The sequence below is a fragment of the Neofelis nebulosa genome, chromosome 6 (assembly GCF_028018385.1).
Source record: "Neofelis nebulosa isolate mNeoNeb1 chromosome 6, mNeoNeb1.pri, whole genome shotgun sequence".
NCBI lineage: Eukaryota > Metazoa > Chordata > Mammalia > Carnivora > Felidae > Neofelis > Neofelis nebulosa.
Window position 1 is genome coordinate 155247802 of NC_080787.1, and position 24595 is coordinate 155272396.

At 47.7% G+C, this 24595-nt stretch overlaps 2 protein-coding genes across 3 annotated transcripts; one reads left to right on the forward strand and one right to left on the reverse strand.

The window, feature by feature from the left end:
• The first annotated feature begins 3820 nt into the window (after window positions 1-3820).
• On the forward strand, window positions 3821-5088 carry C6H6orf120 (chromosome 6 C6orf120 homolog). Its single transcript, XM_058735944.1, has 2 exons — window positions 3821-3944; window positions 4268-5088. Exon 2 carries the CDS (start codon window positions 4309-4311, stop codon window positions 4861-4863), a length of 555 nt encoding a protein of 184 aa, XP_058591927.1. The 5' UTR covers window positions 3821-3944; window positions 4268-4308; the 3' UTR covers window positions 4864-5088.
• Window positions 5089-5699: 611 nt separating this feature from the next.
• PHF10 (PHD finger protein 10) lies at window positions 5700-24208 on the reverse strand. Of its 2 annotated transcripts, none has more exons than XM_058735943.1 (12): window positions 24054-24208; window positions 21891-21997; window positions 19430-19560; window positions 18752-18829; window positions 16774-16907; window positions 16527-16676; window positions 15780-15889; window positions 14108-14261; window positions 11967-12122; window positions 7415-7523; window positions 6958-7146; window positions 5700-5889 (listed from the first exon to the last, which is right to left on the reverse strand). In XM_058735943.1, exons 1-12 carry the CDS (start codon window positions 24138-24140, stop codon window positions 5804-5806), a joined length of 1491 nt encoding a protein of 496 aa, XP_058591926.1. In that variant the 5' UTR covers window positions 24141-24208; the 3' UTR covers window positions 5700-5803. The 2 variants fall into 2 exon arrangements, with proteins under 2 accessions (XP_058591926.1, XP_058591925.1); XM_058735942.1 differs by having other exon boundaries at window positions 18752-18835.
• Between the last annotated feature and the right edge of the window lie 387 nt (window positions 24209-24595).

Below are 24595 nucleotides of genomic sequence, written 5' to 3' on the forward strand. Positions count from 1 at the left end.
GGGGCCGGGTCTCTCTCTGCTGGGCGCGCGCACTGAGAAACAGGGGCCACAGAGCAGAGTCCTCAGGGTGGCACTCGGGCCTCCACGCCGGAGAGCGCCTGATCAAGGGGGCGCGCTCGCGGCAGCAGTCCGCTCCACCCCGATGGCACACATGCGCACCCTAGGTGACCGCACAGCGTCCCGCTCCGCGAGAGCGTCTGGTCGGTCTTAGCTCGTCGGGTGGAAGAGCTCAACGCACACGTTAGGGAGGAGAGTGGCCGCCTGTGGGAAACAGGCAGGTAGCGATGACGACAGGGCCACAGGGCTCTGGGATGCTGACAGCACGCGGCCCACACCCGCAGGGTGACCGCCTGCACTCACTCAACACCAATTCCCACCCCGGACGGAGGTCTCTACCTGCACTGCTGCCACGTGGGCAGCCTGGCATTTTCCTGCAATTTCCTGCAATAAACATGCACTGCATGTGGGGCACCGCCTTCCCTGTTTGGGCTCGATTACCCATAGGGTGCTGGCTGCTGGGTTACAGGAAGCCAGCACGTTCTCCTTGAGACTCACCTGTTCCCAGGCCAGGCATCCTTACCTGTTCCCATGCCTCGTCCCTAGGCAGCCTGAGGGGAATTTAGTTCCCTAAGGAGCTCCCTCTGGGCCACAATCAAGGGATGACCAAACCCGGGGTATGATGACAACGGCAGCTCAGCCGCTGCCCACAGCTGCCCCTCTTTCTGAAGAGGGAGAGCAAACTCCTGGGCCCGGAGCTCATCCGACACCACAGCCCCAGCGCCGTTCATCGTCCCCTCGTGACTCCGTTCATTCCTCGGATATGCTCCTCCCTCAACAACACGGGTGTGAACTGCACGTGTCCACTTATACACAGATTTTTTTTCAGTAAATACAGTACAGTACTGTAAACGTATTTTCCTTATCATTTCCTTAATAACATTTTCTTTTCTCTAATGACTTGGTTGTAACAATATGGTACGTAGTTCAGATTACATACAAAATGTGTGTCAACTGTTTATGTTGTGGGTAAGGCTTCTACTCAACAGCAGGCTATTAGTAAAGTTTTCAGGGAGTCAAAAGTTATACACAGATTTTCAACTGCATGGGGGGTGGGCATCCCTAACCCCCACGCTGTTCAAAGGTCAAGTGTATATACATACACACACATGCAAGAGTATATAACCGATTAACGTCTAGCTCTGGGAAAGGGAAAAAAACGTGTCCTAGTACCTCGTACGTGTTAGGTACTCAATAAATATTTGAATTGTTAAAAAGAAGACAGCAGGACCTAAATGTAGTCAGTGTGCTAAACCCCATCAGCAGACCAAGACTTAACACCTAATCTAACTGCAGTCTCCATCCCCAGGAACGTAACTGCTTACCACTCAGCTCGGAATTACCTGGTCAGCTCCAGTGACCAGATTTGATGTGCCCCACAGACCCCATCCACTCCCCTGAGGAAGGCGACCTTGCCGGAAACAACGCATTCTCTAATAATTTCCTTTTCCACCCTCCCTTCCCCCCAGCTCCGCAGCGCTCCTCTCCATTGCGAGATGGGATGCTGCCCGACTCAAGCACCATGAAACAGCCAGTCTGGTCTTTCAATCTACTCAGCCGAATCTGTTAGGTGCCGGACGTGGCAGCCGTGCTGGGGTGTGGAGCGCTCTCTGACGGCAGCGGGACGAGGACACGCACAGGCGTGGTACCCTGCGGCCACAGTGAGTGCCTGTCCCGGCTCCCGAGGGCCGTGGGTGCGCTCCTGCGGGTTCTGAGCTCTGCTCTCTGCGTGCTGAGCTCCTCACCTAATTCCATTTCCACGGTTCCCCACTTGGTCGGAATCCCTCCCCAAATTCTCTCCCGACTCTGCCCGGATCCCACACTGGGAACTGCTGGCGGTACCAGACTGGGTCCAACCTAAAAACCTGGACCCAGTTTAAGCTGGCCTGGGTCCAGCAGCAGACCTCAGGCGAATAACATTTTGTAGTAAGTAAAGGCTAATAGCTAATGGGAGTCTTGAAAGCCAAAAAAGCTGGGGACATCGGTGGGCACAGGTCAAGCCATTTAAAGGCCGCTGAAGTGCTCGCCACCTCAGAAAGACTCATGGTAAGCTGGTCGGAGAAAATGACAAAGTATCTTTGATGACTCTCCAATCGAGCCAGAACGGGAGGGGGGTTCGACCTCCAGCTACCCTGAGGCTACAACTACTGAAATACGCAGCGGCTGATGACAAAGGTGTGGGAAGGGCGCCAGATCATGCACACTCTTTTCTGCGTCCATCAGTCCTTCCCTAAATGTTTTTAAGTTTATTTATCCAGAGAGAGTGGGTGTGAGTGGGGGGAGGGACAGAGGGGGGCGGGGAGAGAGAGAATCACAAGCAGACTCGGGGCGCCAGTGCAGACCCCAGCTCAGGGCTCACACTCACAAACCGGGAGATCACCGCCCCAGCCGAAACCAAGAGTCAGCCGCTCAACCGGGCCAGCCATAAGCCCCTAAAATACGATTTAAAGATAATAGTACTCTTTCTATACAGCTGCTTTAATTAAAAACAAAAATGGGGGCGTCCAGTGGCTCAGTCGGTTGAGTGGCCGACTTCAGCTCAGGTCATGATCTCACGATTGGTGAGTTTGAGCCCCACGTCGGGCTCTGGGCTGACAGCTCGGAGCACGGAGTCTGCTTCGGATTCTGTGTCTCCTTCTCTCTCTGCCCCTCCCGTGCTCATGTTCTCTCTGTCTCTCTCTCTGTCTCCTCTCTCTCTCAAAAATAAGCATTAAAAAATTAAAAAAAAAAGAAAAAAGAAAAAAAGGAAAAAAAGACTATGCCCTCTTTCTGTTAGCCAGGCTGGAGAAGCTGATTCTGTAGACTGTCAATTCTCAAACCGCGCAGTGCGCACTTTTGTGCCTGCATCACTTGTTAGGGGAGCACAAATCGCTGACTCCTGACTGTCGCTGCCACACTGGTTTTCATTTCCAGGGCGCCTGGGTGGCTCACTTGGTTAAGCATCAGACTCTTGACGTCAACTCGGGTCATGATCTCAGGGTTCTTGATTTCCAGCCCCGCATCAGGCTCTGTACTGACAGCGTGGAGCCTGCTTGGGATTCTCTCTCCCCCCCTCTCTCTCTGTCCCTCTCCCACTTCTGCATGCGTGCGCACGCAGGCTTTCTCTAAGTGAATACATTTTTTAAAATGATAAAACTCCTTTCCTTTGTTATTTAAATTTTTTGTAATGTTTATTTTTGAGAGAGACAGACGGAGCATGCGTGGGGGAGGCGTAGAGAGAGGGAGAGGGAGACACAGAAGCTGAGGCAGGCTCCAGGCTCCGAGCTGTCAGCACAGAGCCGACACGGAGCTCGAACCCATGAACCAGGACATGACCTGAGCCGAAAATGACCAATAGGTTGCCCTTAATCCCAGGTTCCAAATTAACAAAGTATCCTGAAAATAAACACAACTACATTATGAAGCCTCTTTTAGGAGAATTTGAAAAAGTACCATGTTCTTACGAGGAACGGAGAAAAGATAGCAAGCGCTGCGCAAGGGTCTCTCGCCTGGGGCCCGCCCGGACCCCGCGCACAGCCCGCGAGGCGGACGCTCGGTCGCGGCGAGCACAGGACGGGTAACAGGTGCCCCGACAAGGGTCTCTTCGGGCGCACCGGGCTCTCACCTGGGGGCGGCTCGGACCCCGCACGGCCCGCGAGGCGGACGCTCCGGCACGGCGAGCACCTAGAGAGCTGGGAGCCGGCGGCCCGCCCCACCCGCCGTCGCCCTGGTTACCAGCCGCCGCGGCTCAGAGGCCACGAGACTCTCGTCATTCCCGCGAGAGCGCAAAGGACCTTCGCTTCCGGGCACGCCTCACTTCCGGGTGCCGCCCCACTTCCGGCTGCTCCGGCACGGCGGCCCGGCGCTGGGCCCGATGCTCCGGACGCGGCACCCGGCGGGGAGCGGCGGTGAGTCCAGGGCCCGGAGGCCGGCCCGCCACCCCGCCGCCGCCCGCGGGCCCCCCCCCTTCCCGCCCCTGGCGGAGTCGTCTCCCCCCGATCCGCCCCTCCGCTCGGCCCCGCGCCCCCGGTGTCCCTCCCCTCCTCCACCCTCCCGCGCGCCTCCCTTCTCACCTCCTCTCCCTCTCCTCCACCCCGCCTCCCCGCACGGCCTCCCTCCTCCTCCCTCCTCCCTTCTTCCCCCTCCCCCCTTCTTCCCCCTCCCCGGGCCCCCAGCGGCGGCCTGGCGCCGGGCGGCGCGGGCGCGCTGAGTGTCCCCTCTGGTCCTGCAGGACGTCCGCGGACTAGCAGGTGACGGCCCCCGGCGTCGGGCATGGCAGCCGCCTGGCGGCGCGCTCTGCTGCTTCTGCTGGCCTCGCAGCTCGCGTGGTCGGGGAGCCCCCCGGACGAGGAGGAGGTTCCCGAGGAGTGGCTCCTCCTGCACGTGGTGCAGGGGCACATAGGCGCGGGGAACTACAGCTACCTGAGGTTGAACCACGAGGGGAAGATCGTCCTCCAGATGCGGAGCGTGAGGGGGGACGCGGACCTGTACGTGTCCGACAGCACGCTGCACCCGAGCTTCGACGACTACGACCTGCAGTCGGTGACGTGCGGCCCGGACGCGGTGTCCATCCCCGCGCACTTCCGGCGGCCCGTGGGCATCGGGGTGTACGGGCACCCATCCCACCACGAGAGCGAGTTCGAGATGAAAGTGTATTACGACCGGACGGTGGAGCTGTCCCCGTTCGGGGAGGCGGCCTACGCCGACGGGACGGGCCCAAGCCAGCGGCCGACGTCCGCGCCCGAGGACGCGCCCCCGGAGGAGGAGTCTGTGCTCTGGACCGTTTTAATTAGTGTTTTGAAACTGGTACTTGAGATTCTCTTCTGATCCCTCGGACGTGCTCGGAAGACACCCTGATAAGACGTGCCGGTGACTGCGGGCCTCCGAACCCGGCTCCGTTTATCCGCCGGGAGGTCACGTTCCAAACACAAAGCCATAGGATTTCGTTACCTCATTTACCCCGAAAGTAGGGAAAGCGGCAAGAACGATGTTGCTTTTTCAATCCTCAAAGTTCCTGTAAGAGGAATACGCACAATAAAATGTTTAAACTCCGGTTTGATCGGTTTGTCAGGGGACTAGGAGGTTTAGGCAAAATGCAGCACCTTTCCTGCCGCCGCGCGGCTCAGATGGACAGGTTGGCAGCTGCACCTTCACTCCAGTTAGCGGTTCTAGGTGAGGTGCAAACCTTGAACAGGTCCGAAATGTACCCCTTCCTATCTCTTCGCCGGGGTGTGGCCTAAAGCTCCAGGCCTGCCGTGAGGATCCACCTGGAGCCCTACTCAGGTGGATCCCAGGTGTGCCCCTGCCCCCCTGCCCCCTGCCGGTTAAGGTCATTTGCACTGATCACCTGCAGCTATCTTAGCAATTAAAATTCGTCCATTATTAAGTAATTTTGTTATGCTACCCATGACTGGCCAGAAACAATACAGATTAGGAAAACTTCATGCAAATAAAGTTTCAGGCCAAAGAGAAATAAAGTTAAGTACTTCAATTAAGTTGCATATATTTCCACTGAATTTCTGGAGAGAGCCAAAGCCCTAAGAGACTTTAAAAAAAAAAAAAAAAGAAAGAAAGAAAAATGAGCTATTTCTCTACCTGAAATTGGTTTTAAGAGGAATAGTAGCTTATAACAAATGAATCAACTTAACATTTTAAGCACATCATGAATTTCAGAAATCTTTTATTGGCATAAAATCAAGAATGTAAATAAATTGGCACCAAGTAGTTCATTTAAATCCGTATTACAATATTGGGGTCAAAAACTATTTTATCCCTCTTTGCTGTTTTTCCCCCTTCTGCCCACTTTCCTGGGTGTTGGGGGGGCTCGCTGACAACAGTCACAAATCCAGCGACCTAGGAGAAAAATTGTTAGTTTAGTATGAAATTTAATTTTTTAGGACTGAATTGTAAACCTATTTGGCTCTCCTTCCTTAGCTATCACTAGTGATATTTTTTTGTGGATGTGTGACGTGAAAGGCACCTGTAAGTTACTTAAGTTAAGGAGAAAAATGGAAACTTCCCTTAGGACAACCAGTGTAATCAATGCCATGTAAAAGTCAGTGCAAGTTGGGGTGGGGCAGGGGCGGAGATGAATACCATACAATGATCTGGACCTTTAAAAAACGACCACAATCCTTTCTGAAACCCGAACACCGTCATCCTTTAGAAGTTCAAAAGTACATATCCTGTATAAACCCCGTTACTGACTTGGGCTTATCTTCAGCCTTTTTCTCTGCTGCTCAGTGGCAGCTGCATGTGCAAACATCCTCTCAAGTCCTGGTGCACCAGACACAGCACTTTAAACTTCTCCAGCATCTGACCGCACAGCAGTGAACCCCACCTAGGCACTTACTCCATCTGATTTACTACCAAACTTTAAGTCACCCGCTTCTTAACGACTCCCAGGAAACCGTTCTAGGCGTGTGTTTCATAAAGTATTATACAGCGTTAACTATGCAAGTAAGTTCTAAATTTACACAATCGTATGTAACATTTTAGTCCAATTACTGTGATTTATTCTTCAGCTCTGTTCCAAAGTTATCTGGAATTGTCATGCTGCCTCATTTTCTAGAAATCTGGTTTACTATTTATAAAGGCATAGCAGTCATTTTTGTTAAGTTTCTGAATAGAGGACATAAAAATAAAATCAAGGTTTTGAAACAAACGGATGCTCTTGCTTTAGCTCTCACTAGAAAGACTTGAGTTCCTTCTATACATTGAGCCCTATTCCAAAACTTGGACGAGGCCCCCTGACACCCATTTGTCCTTTAGCCAGGGTACCTAGGGATGAAAGGCACGTGGACACTATGTGGAGAATCACAGCTTTGGTCACTTCTTGGCAATAGAAGGATCTTTACGGTGTTTATGCAGCCTTTAAAAAAATGACGGCACAGTCCCTTCACTCCTTTTTGTAATCTTTACCTGATGGAATAGCACCAAGGCCCACACAAAAAGTATGATAACCTCTGTCACACACATCACAGAACATCATTTCTTCTTCATGGTGGGGTTGTCCACATACAATGCAAGTTTTACACTCCATACACTGCCAAGGGTAGGTCTTAATCATAGAAACAAGCTCCATGGTCATATCCAGGCAAGAAGGGTGGCCTAAACCAAAACCAGTATTAGTATTTCACAAAAGAGTTTTGAATTTAACACGGCACAATAAAACGCTAGTTTGCATCGGGATTTCTCAAGAATGGCTACGGTGTCCAATCACCAAAGAGATGAAAACCCATGGGCTTCTTTTCTATGCGTTACAAGTTACCCTCTATACTTGGAGATTTGATTCAGGTCTAGCTGACAACTAAAAATCCTGGTTTCTGAAGCAACAAATAGGATGCTTAAAATGTTAAGAAGACATGTCAATACTTACCACTATTATCACACTGGGAGCAGTGTATAAGTGATTCAGCCTTCCCTTTCTTGTTGGACTCCTTACCCTTCAGACAAATTCCACATAGAGCATTTGGAATGACCTTTGGCTGGAAGGGTAGAAGAGGGCTATAAATTCATGCCAGAAGTACTCACTATGGGTTCATAAGGAATTGTCACTGCCTTATCTTTACTTTTAGTAACTTGTTAACAATCTTTTAGAAAGACCTAACTTGAGAGAGTCGGCTTTCAAAAATACAACGGCCTACTGACTAAAGCCTTAGGTTTCGTTTTAAAATTTTGTCAACAGCATGATCTAGGTCTGGATTAAGTGTAGCATTCTACATTCCCTACATGCACAGTAAGATCTGCGTAATGAGCTGGAAGGGGAAAAAACTAAATGCAATGTCAAACTGCACTATTAATTGGAAGAAGAAATTCAGGTACCAAATGACCTTTACACGTAAGTAAGGCTTCTTATAAAACAGAAGACTCAGTCTTAAGCAGCTTATATACTGATTTTGTTTAAAAACTGATTATTTCCCAAATTGTAAAAATAGATCTATAAAACCTAAGTTATAAAATCAATGTTTTAATATTTTTAATTGGAAGATGTCTCATCCATACATTGTCACGTGCACAAATGTTTCTGGGAAATAGCTGTGATTATTCCCTTTGCATATCTAATAATAAAAGAGCTTATACTTAGGGGAAAGCATTCGTATGAGATACAAAACAAAAGAGAAAAGTTTTCAAGCAAGCAAAAAAAATAATAACTTAAAAAATTACACACACCCTCATATTTTGAGTACCATTCTTTTTTTCAGATTAAAGATTTGCTCCTTCCAACGAAGGTATATTTGGGTTTTAAAACACACTTAGCGACACATGGAAAAGGACAAAGAAGAAAAGATTCACAGCACCTACAATTACCGGGGGAGGGAGAACATTCAAACATCCCAGTTTTGACCATAATAAAATGGTGTTCAGTCATGCTACAGGAATACGTAAGTAACTGTGGCAGAAAAAGGAGAGCGAGCGTGGGCCAAGATGGATGGGCTAGGACCATGTGTCTACAGGAACTGGGGGGAAGTTACCAAATTGCTGTATTTCTGTTTTATCCCAACCCAGCCAAATGCATCTTCTATTTCCCTCTCCTAAGTTATTAAACCAAAGAGGAGCCTAAAGGAAACTCTAACTTTGTATATAGTATTCCAGCTTTGAAATGTCTCACTGCCACCTTCAAAACCTGTAAGGCCTAAACAATTTGTTCTTAATTCTTTAAGTTCATTTTTTTTTAATTGTCTTTCTTTTGCAAAAGATGACAGAGGCGTTCAAAAATAATTTTTGGCTTATTTATTTAAAAAAAAGTCAACCTTATACATAAATATAATAAAAACAATAACTCTAAACAATCACAAACGTCTCTACAAAATAATAAATATCATGGGAGTTAAAACATACATATAAAACTTTACCGTTAACTATTCTACATCTCCTGTACGTGTATCTCTATACCCTGCTCCCCAACACAAGGGCAGTGTCACGTGCTCAGCCGTGCACGTCTTACAAAGCAGTCCCCTTCCGTTGTTGCTGCTACATTCTAAGAATAAGGTTCTCACTGTGTTTCCTACAGTAAATAAAAAATAGCTACAAGTGCACTTCTAGGACCCAAGTTCCGATTCAGTGACGACCAAATCTGGAACTGCCGTAATATACAGCAGAAAGCTACCTCTCAGCACAGCCAAATAACCACCTCCTTCGGTTATGCCGCCTGCACTGAATGTGAAAGATCTACTTTAATACGTGTAGTTGAAGTTAGACACTGGCATACCACGTACTGGATTATCTTTCACTGAAGTCAGGGAAGTAACTACACAGTATCAAACTCTAAAAGGAGAACTCCTCATGGGAGATCCCTTACAAAAGTCAAAAATGAGGAAAACACAAGGCTAGTCATTCACATTCTAGAGCAATTCAAGTTCTACAGCCATTAAAACATACATTAAACACCTATGATACAAAGGGACACCAAGAAAATTCTAGGTTTACTTCTAAGCTTGAAATCATAGTATTTCGTTAAGTCACTTAGAATTTTTCTTACCCAATAGTCTTCATCTTGATGAAAAGAGGGAGTGACAGGGGAGGAGACAGACAGAGAAACAGAGAGAGAGAGAGAGAGAGAGAGAGAGAGAGCGCGCGCGAGCTAGCTCGGCAGCATTTTCTATGGCAATTCTCTGTTCGCTCAAGCACTCAGCTCTCTGAGAAGCCAGCCACACTGCTCACACCCAGTTCCACCAGCTGGGAAGCCAGTGTCTGAAGGAGACTCCTGTGATGGAGTAGGAAGGGAACAGTGTGCAGAACTCCTGTGAAGACGGATGGAACAGAACCCCGTGTCTGACAGAGACAGTTCTAGAAACTGCAACATCAAAGTGTCACTGCTGATAAGAAAATTAAAATACTCATCCGAACAGCTCTCAGCATCTCAAATACAAGGCTCACGATACCCTCACTTTCCTGCTTGAAAGAAAAATAACCAAAGATAAGCGAGACTTTCACGGCAGCAGAAACATAGTATAGATTTTAATTATATACTCGCAACCCAGGCCTGACTCCTAACAATATGCTTTAATTTCAGGTTAATGTAACCCAAATAACACTGTCCTACAAATTAAGGGCAAGCACTAGTGAATCTTATTAAGCAAGACATCAGCTACGCCATCATTTTCCTTAACTCCAGCACATTCGCGTATATGAGCTTCAGCTTGAAGTACCCTAATGTTTAGGCACATCTTGGCTTATTAATATATCTTTCATAGAGAGGTTACTTTTAATAAACATGTTCATATTAATGTATGAAGCCTAGATACTGGTTGTTCTAAACTCTGAAATACCTGAAACACTTTAAGCTACTAAAAATGTTCACAGAAGTCATAAAATGTGTATTTTGCAGATTACACTCCCTTGAGTCATATCAATGTAAGTTAATCTATATGATTTCTTGCATATTAAATCAATGATACTGTGGAATAATTCTTCATTTTCAGCCCCTACTAAACATCTGCTTCGACACTCTGCACTCTGAACCCACGATGAATTCAGGCTCACTCTGAAAGGGCTCCGAAACGCAGACAGGGTAGGGTGCTCTGCGCGGCCGCTCCCATTTGCAGACCAGCACGCACACACCAGGCTAACTTTCCAAGATTTAATCTTTGGAGTTCATTTGCTTTTGATTATTAAGCATTAATTTACGTCTTTAGTTTAAAAAATTAGGTAAGCCGTATACGTAAAAACAAGTATAAAAACCACACGGCCGCAGCCCCCCCAAGCCATCTGATGAGAATGAAGCTTGGGATTTGCTCTCGCCATCGGCCGGAAAAACGTGTGTGTTTCAAAATTGATCATCACATAAAGGCATTTTCTAATTAAATGTGGATTAAATACACTCATTTGTTAACTTGCTTTTTTCACTTCAGGAAAAGAAAGGGAAGTGAACCATGAGAAGGTTCTGGCTGAGGAAGGGAAGCCGGCTGGCAGCTCGCTCGCCCCTGTTCTTCCAGATCATCCACCGCGACCCCAATCTGACACACGACAATTGTTTAACAATCCCACTCGGTAAAACTACCCAATCACCTTACTCGAAAACGTTCCTTCAAAACACTTTCGTAACCACAATGGAAAGCATATTCTGACACATTCCAGACCCTATGAATGGTCAATTTTACTATTACCACCCAGAACATAAAACTGTGCGGCTAATTCCAGTCTTTTTAGGACATTCCTAACCCCCCATCTAGGGATAAGGCCACTCACCTCTCACCTAAGCCTCTGGAGGGGAAGGGACAGACAGCAGGAGGAACCACAAAAATAATATTGCTGATAGCATAATACCTTCCTCTGAGAACAGCCAGACCGGAAGTTAACAAGTATATATACACAGAAGCCAGATCACGTCACTAAATAACATTTCAATCCTTGTCATAGAAGCATAGAGACTATTTGCCAAGGTCAGGCTAAAAATCACCACAATGTAAATAACAGGTTTTCCTGTTTTCTATCACAGAGTTCGTTGAATTTGGCAAATGGATCAAGTAATCTTAAATTAAACCCAGATCTTTCTCCAGGAGAGGCAGCTTATTCTAAGAGTCTATCCACCCAGACTTTACAGCTTAGCATGCTCAGCTATACGAAATACTAGGATATTTCAAATGCCAGATAATTATGATCTTTACCCCAAAGAAACAAAGTATAAAGTTCTGCTAGGAAGTAATTTTTTTTAAATCCATACTTGCCTGGTTATTGTTTAAAAGACAAAAAAAGATTTTCTTATAAATTGTACATATACAGAAAACAGAAGCTAAACCATAGGCAGAAGTGACAGAAAAGCCACCAGGGAAATAAAGCACAACAGGAGGAAGCTGACAGAGGGCACACAGCACAGGACAGCAGTGGACGCAGCAGGCAGGCCTCCACCACTCGGAGTCAGAGTTAAACTATCTCGGGGAGAGAGGCTGCTCAGGAAGGAAGCGGAGTCAGGGGCTTTTTTCTTCTACCTTGTACCCAGGGACTGACTTGGACAGTACAGAACGTTTGGAAGCATCTTTTCTTGGAGTAGCAGCTTTGTCCTTGGATCTCTGTCTTCCCGGGAGAGGCTCCTCCTGGCCGTCGGGAAGGCCTTCTCCTTCAGACACGTTGCCGGAGGAACTGTCCTGGAGGTCAAAGGCAAAGACAAAGATTCCTTGGAATTCACATAGATTTGAGCGCGAATTCTGAAAACTACAGCAAACATTCAAAAAGAAAAAAAGGTTTCAAAGTTCCGTCAATTTAAAAATAAAAAGATAATTATAAGAAAACTTTTCCTAGTGGAGACTAAACAGGTCATGTTAAAAACCACGTATCTGTCTTACACATGACAGCAGAAAGCAGACTGTACCTTAACCAACTTTGTGTCCCGCCTTAATCAACACTAGCAGGGTGATCTACTCCAGCCGGCGCTACACCATTTTGCCATATCACAAGGGAGCCTACTTGTTTCGCAGAAAAAACTATTTAAGGAATAAACTGTCTTAAATAAGCGAGGATATTTTTACCGAGTAATAAACGTCACTAAAGAAGTTCTTCAAGTACACGCTCGTAGGCCAGTGCAGCGATCACTGAGCCTTCACGACAGCATCAGATACGTTTTAGGTGTTCAAAGTTTAAAAGCTTGGTATCTGACCATCTAATGCTTCATTTGTTGACTTAAAATTTTCTAATTAAAATCAAAATGTTACGTTCATATAAATTATGAAAATTATAAATGAAACAATTGGGTTATCCATAACCACTCCGGTAAGCATTCTGAGACAACTCCTGGGAACATGACTGCATCTCCTTTTAATTTTTCTAGGTGTGTCTGCACACACACAGATACCAGATTCACACACTCACACCCCACCTACACAGATCCCCTCATTTAAAAAAAAAAAACACAAAAAACACAAAACTTGAGGGGCGCCTGGGGGGCTCAGTCGGTTAAGCGACTGACTTCATTCAGCTCAGGTCACGATCTCAAGGGTTGCAAGTTTAAGCCCCATATGGGGCTCTGCTGTCGGCGCAGAGACTGCTTTGGATCCTCTGTCCCCCTCCGTCTGCCCCTCCCCCGCCTGTGCATGCACACACAAGCACTCTCTCTAAAATAAACATTTAAAAAAATAAAAATAAATAAAACACAAAACTGGATTACACTGTGTATACACGTTTTTCAATTAAGTATTGTGTGCATTTTATTACATCACTAAATCTTCTCTGAACTTCATTACTATCGTATAAATATATCACCCACTGCTGACATGAGGTGTATTCTTAATTTTCATTATAAAAACTACCATTGACACTCCAATGGACATTTTTTTCCTACTTAAATTTTGTCCTTCAGATAAACTGTTAGTGTATTTGCTAGGTCAAATTCTGCGGAAATTAAAAATCTTGGTAGATACCATGCATGAAATGCTCTCCTGAAATGTTGGACTCATTTATACTTCTACAGGCAGAATGAAGGAAAGTCACCTCCAACATGTCCTGGCCACACCACAGCGCCCCTTTTCCCAAAATGACAGGACAGAAGCGGTATCGTCACTTTAATACTGGAACGGCATCTGATTTTATGCGACATGCATCATTAAATGTTTCAGAAGTTGCTGGTGACAAACATGCCCGCCCCCAGAAGGTGGCCCGCTCCCGGGCTCAGGTGGGACACCGTGAAGGCTGAGAGTGGCGAGCCGCCTGACACACGGGCCGAGTCAAACCAGAATCCTCTGCCGTCACAGCGTCTGCTCTCCTTTGCTCCCGCGGACACCGCCACCTTGCCCGGTAACGGATCGGTGCTCTTAACACTTCCCGTAGGAAGCCTACGATGATTAATTACGCAACAGGCACACAAGCGAACGTGCTCCCCAAACCAAGACAGCCGAATACAGAATTGCACAGTAAGGTCTGTACCCTTTCCTAACCTGCCTGTGAGAACTACAAAGGGGCGACTTTAACAACACTTACAAAGGCACACAGTCTGTGTCTAGGCACAGAGTCATTTTCTTAATGGCAGCTTTCGGGGAATTACACGCCGCCGACCTTGAAACAGAGGGTGACGTGCTCCGGGAGAGCGGTCAGCACGCACTTAAAGGAGACACCTCCTCGTACAGAGAGATGTTCCTACCGAAGTGCCTTTATGTTTCCGCTTCTCGTCGCCTCGACCGTCCTCGGCGTCGTCCGAGTCACCATCGCTATCCAGGGCCGGCAGCTCAGGGTCCAGCGGGGGCTCGTAGAGGGCCGTGTTTAACGGCAGATACCGCAGCTCGTCTGCTGAGTACCTGAGGTTCAGAGGGACGGGTTTCAGTTCCCTTTTATTAGGAACGTGAACGAACGAATCTGCGAGCCACAAAGATGGCCCTAATTTTCTCAGTTAACCGCAAATACTTCTGGAAAATGATTACACATGTAATAAATGAGTTTTCATTTTGGAGAGTAATACATAAAAAGCCCAAACATTTTTTCATCAGGCTAAGAGCATAAAATATGCCTTTGATTCTTTCTGTCAAAAGAGAATGTCTCCGTCCTTTATCCTCAACCCCAAAAAGGAGAAAAATAAAAATATCAGCAGAGGAAGGCGGAACCCCGCACAAACCCCAGGCCGCCTGACGCCCCCTCCTTCCCAGCTCCCTAAGTCCTCGCGATCTGTGGGTCCGCCACAGGCAGACAAAACACTTGGATTTAAGGAACAAAATTTTGAGCAGCAAGTTACTTAAAAACTTATGAAGCATGTATTCTAACAAGTGTCATCATCTATCCTGTCCGAAACTAGACATCACAACCCCTCGCCCAGTCGGGTGGCGCCCGCAGCAGCTGACTTATCGTCGCCGTTCCCATCCGCGGCCCGCCCTCCGCCGCTTCGCACCCTGTCCGCACTGGAAACCTGCGTTAAGAAGCAGGCACAGAGGTGTCCGGGGGCTCAGTCGGTTACGCGTCCGACTTCAGCTCAGGTCATGATCTCGTACTTTGTGGGTTCGAGCCCCGCGTCAGGCTCTGTGCCAACAGCTCAGAGCCTGGAGCCTGCTTGGGATTCTGTGTCTCCCTCTCTCTCTGCCCCTCCCCCACTCATGCTGTCTCTCAAAAATAAACATTAAAAAAAAATTTTCTAAGTAAACAAAAGATAATAATTTGCTGACCCCAAAATAAAAAAACTAAAATCCGCTAACCTATGATTTAAATTGGATTTTCAAATAGTATGATCCTATCGTCCATTTTAAACCCTATAAAGAACGGTCTCTATCCTAAACAGCATAAGGTTTAAAGCTGAAGTAAAAGCTGAGATTCTCAAACAAGATGGTCCTGTGTTAGCCTCGCTCTCAGTGCCCCCCAGGCTGGGAAAGAGAGAAGTGGCGTTCTTGCTCCGCGGAGTGGAAGCAGCGGCCAGGCCAGGGCGGCCGCGCTCCGCGCTCCACACGCTCTGCAGACTGAGCCGGTGCTGTCCAGCGGGCGGCCATAAAAACGCGGCCAACAGCCCGCAGGCCTGGGAGTCTGTACTCCCAGCAAGCTTTCAGTGACACGGGTGCCACGGGGCCACGAAGCGCACTGTGGACGCTCCGGCGCCTGTCCACGGAGACACAGGAGGTGGGCAGGAGACAGGCAGTGGCGGCTTCAGGAGCAGACGTTCAAATTCCAGTCGAAGGGTGTCCTTCACCACAGAGCCACAGGAGACAGCAGGGACAGACCTCACACAGCATGTTAGGGCGGGACTTACAGAGCAGAAACTTTCTGGAGGCAAGTACACAGGACTCTGAAGTCCCTCACCAACACCCAATAGAAATGCTGATAAAACCAACAAATACCTTTTGTAATATTCCTGGAACTGTCCTGGGATGAGGGCCACTGGGTAAGAACTGACCTTGGTTCGCTCTGTCGGTAACACTTTGTACTTCCCTTGAGGCACCTGGATAACCTAGGTAACATGAAGAGAAATACAAAACTGATTCCACGCCAGGAAACAAGGCTTTAGGAAAACAATCCCTCTTATGCTCCACTGCGCTCCTCCCCCCAAAAGCTAAAATATCGGAGACACTAAGAACTAGAAGCCAAGGGCAGGTGGTGTTACTAGCCGTACAAGTGAGTTTTATCTGGCTCTTCACCATGGCCATCGTGTCTGAGGAAAGGCAGTGTGTTTCTCACCCCCAAAGAACAAGGGGGCCCGGGCAACTTCTAAAACCCCTGCAGCTCAACGTCCTCGTCCACGAAATGAGAAAATGGCTAGTTTCAACCTCACAGGGCAACTGTGAGAGTTAAGTCAATAAACGCAGAAGTGCCTTACGATGACCCTTGGGACCAACAAGTATGATATATACCTATTAGTCTCGTTCGGCAGGTCAGCCACAAAGCAAACGGACCCTCCCCCCAACACGCGCACGCGCGTGCGAACAGAGCGTTACTGGCACATCGTTAAAAATTCTACCTTAAGTTCTGGGGCAGAAAAGGACACAACTGCCGGTACAAAAAATAACAATAATAAAGGAGGTACTAAGCACTCTACCATAACAAGCAATAAGTAAGGTTCAGGAGCTAATAAATGTAAGCAATCCTACGTGTGTCTGCAAGTCAAAATACGCTCTTCTCTCTTCCATGCGCTCCCGGTTCAAGTTGCTGTTAAATTCGGCTGCTTTTTTGGCAGCTTTCTTAATGTACTCGGGCACTTTGCTGGCTTCAACTTTCTGAGTATTCTGTTGTTGCATTTGCTGAAATAAAAATGTTACATTTCGGAAATCACATATAACCTTACAAAATGTCGTTCTCCCTAAACCGACTAAAAGACGGTAGTCACTCAATACTTACAGAATACTCTTTATAATGATCTGTAATTCGCTGACGTTCTTTTTCTTGTAAAATAACAGAATACTCAGCATGTTTGGCTGGATACTCTTTTATCATTAAATCAATCACTTCATCACTGCGCAATGCTGTTAAACCTATGGTAGACAAAAAAAAGGATAGTAGAAAAGCTCTTTTAAGGTTAAGTGAACAAAACCATTTTTCAAAATTTGCTTTTCCTTCAAACTACTCTTTAAAGGTTTTCCAATAGTCCAAGGAAAATACTGTAATATATTCAAAAATAGTAAAACAATATTCATAATATAAAGTCAAACAATTTTTAAAAAGCTCATGGTGGCGCCTGGGTGGCTCAGTCAGTTAAGTGTCCAACTCTTGATTTCAGTTCATGATCTCAAGGTTCGTGAGTTCGAGCCCCACCTCAGGCTCTGTGCTGACAGTGTGGAGCCTGCTTGGAATTCTCTCTCTCTCCCTGTCTGCCCCCTCCTCTGCTTACTCTCTTTCTCTCAAAAATAAATAAATAAACTTAAATTGAAAAAAATAAAATAAATAAAAGCTCATCAAAGATGCAAAGGAGGGGCACCTGGGTGGCTCAGTCAGTTAAGCGTCTGACTTCGGGTCAGGTCACGATCTTGCAGTTCATGAGTTCAAGCCCCACGTTGGGTTGTGTGCTGACAGCTCAGAGCCTGGTATTCTGTGCCTCCCTCTGTCTCTGCCCCTCCCCTGCTCACGCTCTGTCTCTCTCTCAAAAATAAATATTAAAAAAAAAATGTTTAAAGAGTCCAAGGAAAATATATCAATTTTTCAACCAAAAATTTTTTTAAGATCAAAGTACTAAAAACATGTATCTCTTTATTAAAAACACTTGCTAAGGGGCACCTGGGTGGCTCAGTCGGTTAAGCGGCCGACTTCGGCTCAGGTCATGATCTCTCGGTCCGTGAGTTCGAGCCCCGCGTCGGGCTCTGTGCTGACAGCTCAGAGCCTGGAGCCTGTTTCAGATTCTGTGTCTCCCTCTCTCTGACCCTCCCCTGTTCATGCTCTGTCTCTCCCTGTCTCAAAAATAAATAAAACATTAAAAAAAAATTTTTTTTTAATAAAAAAATAAAAAATAAAAACAATTGCTAAGTAATGATGCACACTAACCATAGACAATTCAAGATTAAGGATTTTTTTTTTTTAATTTTTAATGTTTATTTTTGAGAGAGAGAGTGAGCAGGGGAGAGGCAGAGAGAAGAGACAGACAGACAGACACAGAATCTGAAGCGGGCTCCAGGCTCTGAGCTGTCAGCACAGAGCCTGACAAAGGACTTGAACCCACAAGCCATGAGATCATGACCTGAGTCGAAGTCATGGACGCTTATTAACCAACTGAGCCACCCAGGCGCCCCAAGGATTATTCCTAATCCAATATCCTTAACTAAGTAATGATATTAGAAGAAAAAAAAAGTTTTTCAATGTATCCCAATTCTTGGTCTTCAAATCCATACACTAGAAACACTATACAAGTCCATTACAATTTCAACAGAAGCATCAGCACACACACAAGCCATACACGTAATTTTCAAGATTCATAGTATCAGATGAAACTGTGACAAACACCCACGGTTTTGTGTTAAAAAGTACCCACATTGCACTACTATGTTTATGTAAGAAAAACTGCAAAGCAAGCATGGAGATAATGATACAGAACTAAAAACTGAGCAAAATGTGCCTTTTAAGAGATAAAGACCCACACTTTTAAAAACTACTGTAAAACTTCCCACATAACACATGCTCTGACGCTTCCGTGAAAGCTAATAGAAAATGATATTGCTATAAAATGTCATTTTCCTTTCTTTTCACAAAAACTAAAAGTAAACAATCTAGCACTTAAATACTTCAATCTATTTTACTAATTTTGTAAAATCCTTTAAGAAAGGGATCGATGCCCATCCAGTACCGCGTCGAGAACGTACGCTCTCAACCTTCGCATGCAGAGCGTTACCTAGAGTGCACTGAGTTTCTGTGATGACATTCAGCTCCCTCAGGTAGAGCTTCTCTTTGTGAGACAGATCTCGTCGCTCTAAATCTCCAAAAAAAAAAAAGCAAACGGAAGACTATTAAAGTCTTTTACATTTGTGACATTATGCATACGTAAAACTTTAAAAACTTAAAAAAAACTTCTTAAAAAGTTTCCAAAGTTAAACTCTTCACAGATTTAAAAGTACTGCGTGTTATCTTTTCCAAAGATTATTAGAGACCATGCAATCTTACGAATTTAAGAAATAAAAGTTAACCCACGGCAAGAATAACTTAGTTGACACAGATAGCCTTTCTCAAATGCAGACCCAGCCCGTGCAGCTGCCTCCGTGGCGAAGGTCAGGGAACAACGGCCAAGGACCAGAGCCCTGGTGCTTATGGCTATACAATGACTTTTTCTACAACATTCCCCAGGAAATTCACCTTCCTCATCTCACTTTTAAGTCAGTTTATAAGGCAGGAGAGTCGACTGGGAGTAGAGAGAGATGTTGGGTGACAGCAGCAAATGAAAAGCAGCCAGCAGAACATAAAGTGCGTTACAAATGATCCATACTCGAGTATTCGGAAATTGACAACCTATCCGAAAGAATCCCGATTAGTTAAAAGTTAGACTTAATCTGTTACATAAACTAAGACTTAATACCTGGATATTTCCGCTTAAAGGAGGTCACACCCAAATATTCACTGACTTGCTCTTGAAGCATATAGTATTCTCCTGTTTCATCAGGTGGCCATTTGTACTCTATCAAATTTTCTGCTGGATAGTAGCTAAAGCTAAGCACAGAAATACGCATTATGCCTTAATTTAATCATTTCTATTTTGGGGGGATCTATTTTTGAGAATGTTTATTTTTAAGAACTTTGTACAACTACTTTAATTATTTAAGTGCTCACTCCGTCTTCTGACTCTGCGATACAAACCAGCTCCCAGGTCTCACGTGTGTCCCAAGAATACAAAACAGGCAGAGGGAAAGGAAGCAACCACGTGCGCCACTAAACACGGAACACCAGACACTTCGTACGCCACTCACAACCGGGAGGAGTAAAGGAATTTTGTAGCGTAAGAGATCTACACGGCCACAACACGGTGGTGATACCCATTCTGAATTCTCAGTCTCAGGCTTCACACCCAATGTCCACTCTTTCGTCCACCCAAGGTACCAAGTCATCAACCTTTTTCCCATCTGCTATTCAGTGAGTCACAAACAGCGAAGAAAGCAACACTCCAAAACCCGTTACTCAATGAACTGAACTACAGACCAGTCGTTTGTTCTCAAAGACTCCACAAATCCAGAGGAGAACAGAAAGAGAACAGACCTAGTCTGATGGCGCCAGTGTATTGCCCATCGACCCCAATCCTGAAGAGCTGACCACAGGTTTCTGGACCTGGCCAGCGCAACCTCTAAATCTCATCAACGGACAACAGAGGCAAGAATGGGACGGTTTTATGAACCCGATTAAAAGTGACAAACAAAAAGAAGAGGTTTCTTCAAAACTAGTGCTGGGAAACTGGACATCCAAATCCAAAAGCATGAAATTGGACCCTAACCTCCTACCACATTCAAAAATAGGTCAACAACCTCAGTACAAGAACCAAAACTAGAAAACTCTTAGAAGAAAACACAGGAGTCGCTCTTCATGATCTCAGATCTGGCGATGGATTGTAGATTTGACACCAAAGTCATGAGCAACAAGAGAAAAGTAATCATTTGGACTTCAGAATTAAAAATTGTGCGCATCAAAGGACACTACCAATGGAGTGAAAAGGCAAACTATGGAATAGAAGAAAGTATCTGCGAGTCCCGCACCTCACAAGGGATGAACGTCCAGAATGCCTAAAACACTGCAACTCAACAACAAAAAAACAAACAACCCAACTTAAAAAGGGCGAAAACACTTAAGTAGACATTTCCCCAAAAGATTTACAAAAAAGCACATGACAAGATGGTCAACATCACTAGTCCTTATGGAAATTCAAACCAAAACCACAGTGAGGTGCCAGCTCATATCTCTTAGGACGGCCACAATCGCAAGAACTGGGAAAAACAAATCGGGAAGGACGTGAGCAAACTGCAACTGTGTGCACTGCTAGTAGGAACAGAGAATGGGGAGTCTGCTGCGGAAATCAGTTTGGGGGGTCCTCAAAAGCTAAAAACAGAATTCCAGTATGAACCAGCTATTTTTCTCCACGGGATATACCCAAAGGAACTGAACACAGGGACCGTGAGCGCCTGGATGGCTCAGTCGGTTGAGCGTCCGACTTCGGCTCAAGTCACGATCTCACGGTTCATGGGTTCGAGCCCCGCGTCGGGCTCTGTGCTGACACCTCAGAGCCTGGAGCTTGTTTTGGGTTGTGTCCCCCTCTCGTTCTCTGCCCCTCCCCCACTCACGCTCACAGCCTCTCTTTCTGGCTCTCAAAAATAAACAAACATTACAAAAAAATTACTTTAAAACAGGGACTCTGGACAGGTACTTATATCCCCACATTCACAGCAGCGTTATTCACAACAGCCAAAAGAGGAAAACAACCCTACCTCCTCAGTAGAGGAAAGTGCGAACGAAATGCACGGTCCACACAGTGGAGTACGACACAGGCTTAGAGAGAAAGGAAGTCCTAACACACACACACCACGGAGGAACTTTCAAGAAACGATGCTAACTGAAATAAGCCAGACACAACAGGACAAACACTGTAGGATTCCCTAAATATTATACGAGGTACCCCTAACATAGGCAAATTCATTAAGACAGTGAGTCGAATAACGGTTGCCAGGGGCTGGGGAAAGAGGAAAATGGCAACTTTTATTCCTTGATGATTACGAAGTTTCCGTTGGCAGCAGTGAAAACATTTTAGACAAAGCTGGTGGTGACAGCTCTACGACATCGTGAATGTCATCAAAATAGTTAAGATGATGAATTTTATGTGTATCTTATCACAATGAAAACATTTAATTGCACGGAGTAGCAACAGCATCGGTAGTGTCTGCCCTGGCCTGGGCCGGGGAGGGGGGAGGGGGAAGGGGGAAGGGGGGAGGAGGGGGGAGGGAGAGGGTGCAGAGAGAGACACACCACAGAACTACTACTGAGCAATGAAACGACAGTACCCGAGATCCTGACTTGGAGTCTCACAGCTCCTAGAGCTATCTCCAGAGCCCATTCGCCTCCTCTTGGATGGTTGGGTCCCATCGTTTGAATTATCTTCATTATCATCCTATACATTTAAAACATTCAAAACATAAGAAACAATAAAAAATAAGGAACACAGGATTACGTCTCATCCCAGACCTGCTAAAAGGCTCAACTTAAAGGCTTTTTAAGGACAACCTACTACACAAATGTTAACTTTCTACTGCAATTAAAAGGGGCCAAGAATCTGGCTTGGCGAGACCTGGAAAAAAAAAAAAAAAAAAAAACTAAAAAGTGATCTGCAATAATCAAAATAAGAAAATTCTCAATTAACCTGTAAATCTAAACCGACCTTTTAAAACGCCCTGTGGTTTAAACAAACATGTAAAATTGCTGCAACACTAAAATTAAAGCAAACCCTCCTATCCCAGCTACGGGGAAAAAAACAAACGTGTGGATCATTTAGTGCTTAACTCAACGTATGGCTGGTTGATCGGACTATGCTAACGGGCTCTCTTACATATTTCTATTCCCATGGGAAAAGGGCATACGAGGACTAGGGACAAGTTACCGATCCTGTTCATCTTTTTCTTACATTGCAAACATTTAGCAAAAACGTGCCCTAATAAGAGTCATTCGTCTATACAGCAGCACACAGTACACACCCCAGCCAACGGGAGGCTTCAACATGTTTAGGCGACATTGTCCGTGAGGAGACAGTAACGTCAAGACCAAGTTGCAACATCCACTCAGAAAGGAGCGATGCGTCAAATGTCAGGAAACTGACTTACATATTAGCTAAAGCTTGATGACTGTAACGCTTACAAAAATACCTTTTGAAAAAAGCAATCAACGAAACATAGATTTGTCAGACAAATAAAATGCTGTTCAATACCATGGTCCTCTTGCTACATAAAAGACAACTGTAAAAAGTAGAAGACAACTATAAAAGTCGCTGGCCATGCCGCAGCTGGACGGGGGGCGCTCACAGGGCACTACCCTTCACCAGCCCAGGGGCTGTCTGCCAGGCGCTCCGGTTCTGAGACCATCACTGAGCCTGCAGGGCTTGCCTAAGGGAAGGGTTAAATGAGCTGAACACTGGGCAGCGCCTAGATCAAGGCCTAGCAGATACTGAGTGCCCCATAAAGTTAGTTCATATCACCATGATGATCCTTAGCCTCCGACGGCTCCAGCTATTAGGAATTTACTCAGATTCTTTCCCAAACAGATAAACATACGCTACATTGTCCGTTTTGGTTTCCGTATAAGCACCATTCAATTACAGAGCCCTGGTACATTCCTATTAAGAAAGGCAACCAGGTAAGAGTTGGAGAGCAGAAAATAAATGTATTCTCCAAAAAAAATAACATTTAACAGTAAGCATCACGATTAAGACAGTTCAGAGGTCAACATTTCAAGCATAACTCCCTTTAGGCAAATTGATTCAAGGGGGGGGTTTTGTTGCCGTTTTTTGGTTTTTGGTTGTTTTGTTTTCTTTGGCTGTTTTACTCGCTTCTGGGCATTTTGAGCACTTGTATGTCGATTTAAGTATACTCCTCTTGCTTAAAAAGTTGAAACAGTCCAGAAAAGTTAAAAACGCAGAGCTGAAGGCACGGCTTCCCGGGCGGTGCTCTGACGCCGCGGCCCCCGCCCGCGCAGGTGCACGAAGGACCGGGGTGACCCCCGGCGCTCCCCCCGCCCACCCCCCGGCGGTTCCGCACAAGCCAGCGGCGGGGCTGCGTCCCCAAGGGCGGTAAAAACTAAGTTCGCCGGCGGAGCCGCGCGCCGGCCGCCACTCAGTTCCTGCGACTTAGCGGACTCCAGGGGGTGCTGGCGGGGGCGCCCGGGGGCTCCACCGGGCCCGAGTCCCCGCACGAGGCCGGACCGGCCGCAGCCCCGGGGCCGCTTCCGCGAGGCGCTCTCCGAACCCGGCACCCGCGGGCCAGGCCTCCCCCCCGCCGCCTCGGGGACCGACCGGGCAGCCGGGCGGCCTCGGGGGTGGGGGGTGGGGGAGTGCGCCACGGCCTGCGGCTCGTCCGGGCGGGAAACGCGCGGCCCGGCCCCGCCGCCCGCCTCGGCTCCCCCCGCCCCCCCCGCCCCCGGCCCGTCCCCGCCCCGCCCCGCCCGGCGCCGCTCCTCACCTTCGGGGACGGCGCTCCGGGGGTGGCCGGGTCGCTGTCGCACGGCCGCGGGGACAGCGCCGTCCCGGGGCCGGCCGCCGCCGCCATCAGCCCTAGCGCCCCGCGCCGCCGCCTCCGCCGCCGCCGCCGCCTCGTCCCGGCCGCCGCCGCCGCCGCCGCCGCCGCCGCCGCCGCGCGGGCCGCCCGCCGCCCGGGCCCCGCCCCCTCCGCCCGCCCGCCGCCGCCCGGGGGCCGGCCCCTGCCGCCGCGCGCCCCGCGGCCCGCCAGCGCCGCCGCCACCGCCATGGCCGCCGCCAGCGCGCCGCCGGGCCGCCGCGGCCGAGGGGGCGGAAGGAGGCCGCCGGCGGCCCGCGCGCCTCAGCCCCGCCGGCCGCTCGCCGCGCCGGCCCGCTCCGCCGCGGCGCCCCGGCCGCCGGCCTCGGCCGTCCCCGCCGCGCCGGCGCTCCCGGGCCCCGCGCGCCGCGCCCTTCCGCCGCCGGCTCCCCGCCCGCCGCCCGCCGCGGCCCCCCTCGGCCCCCGGCCCTCCGCCGCTCCCGCCCCGC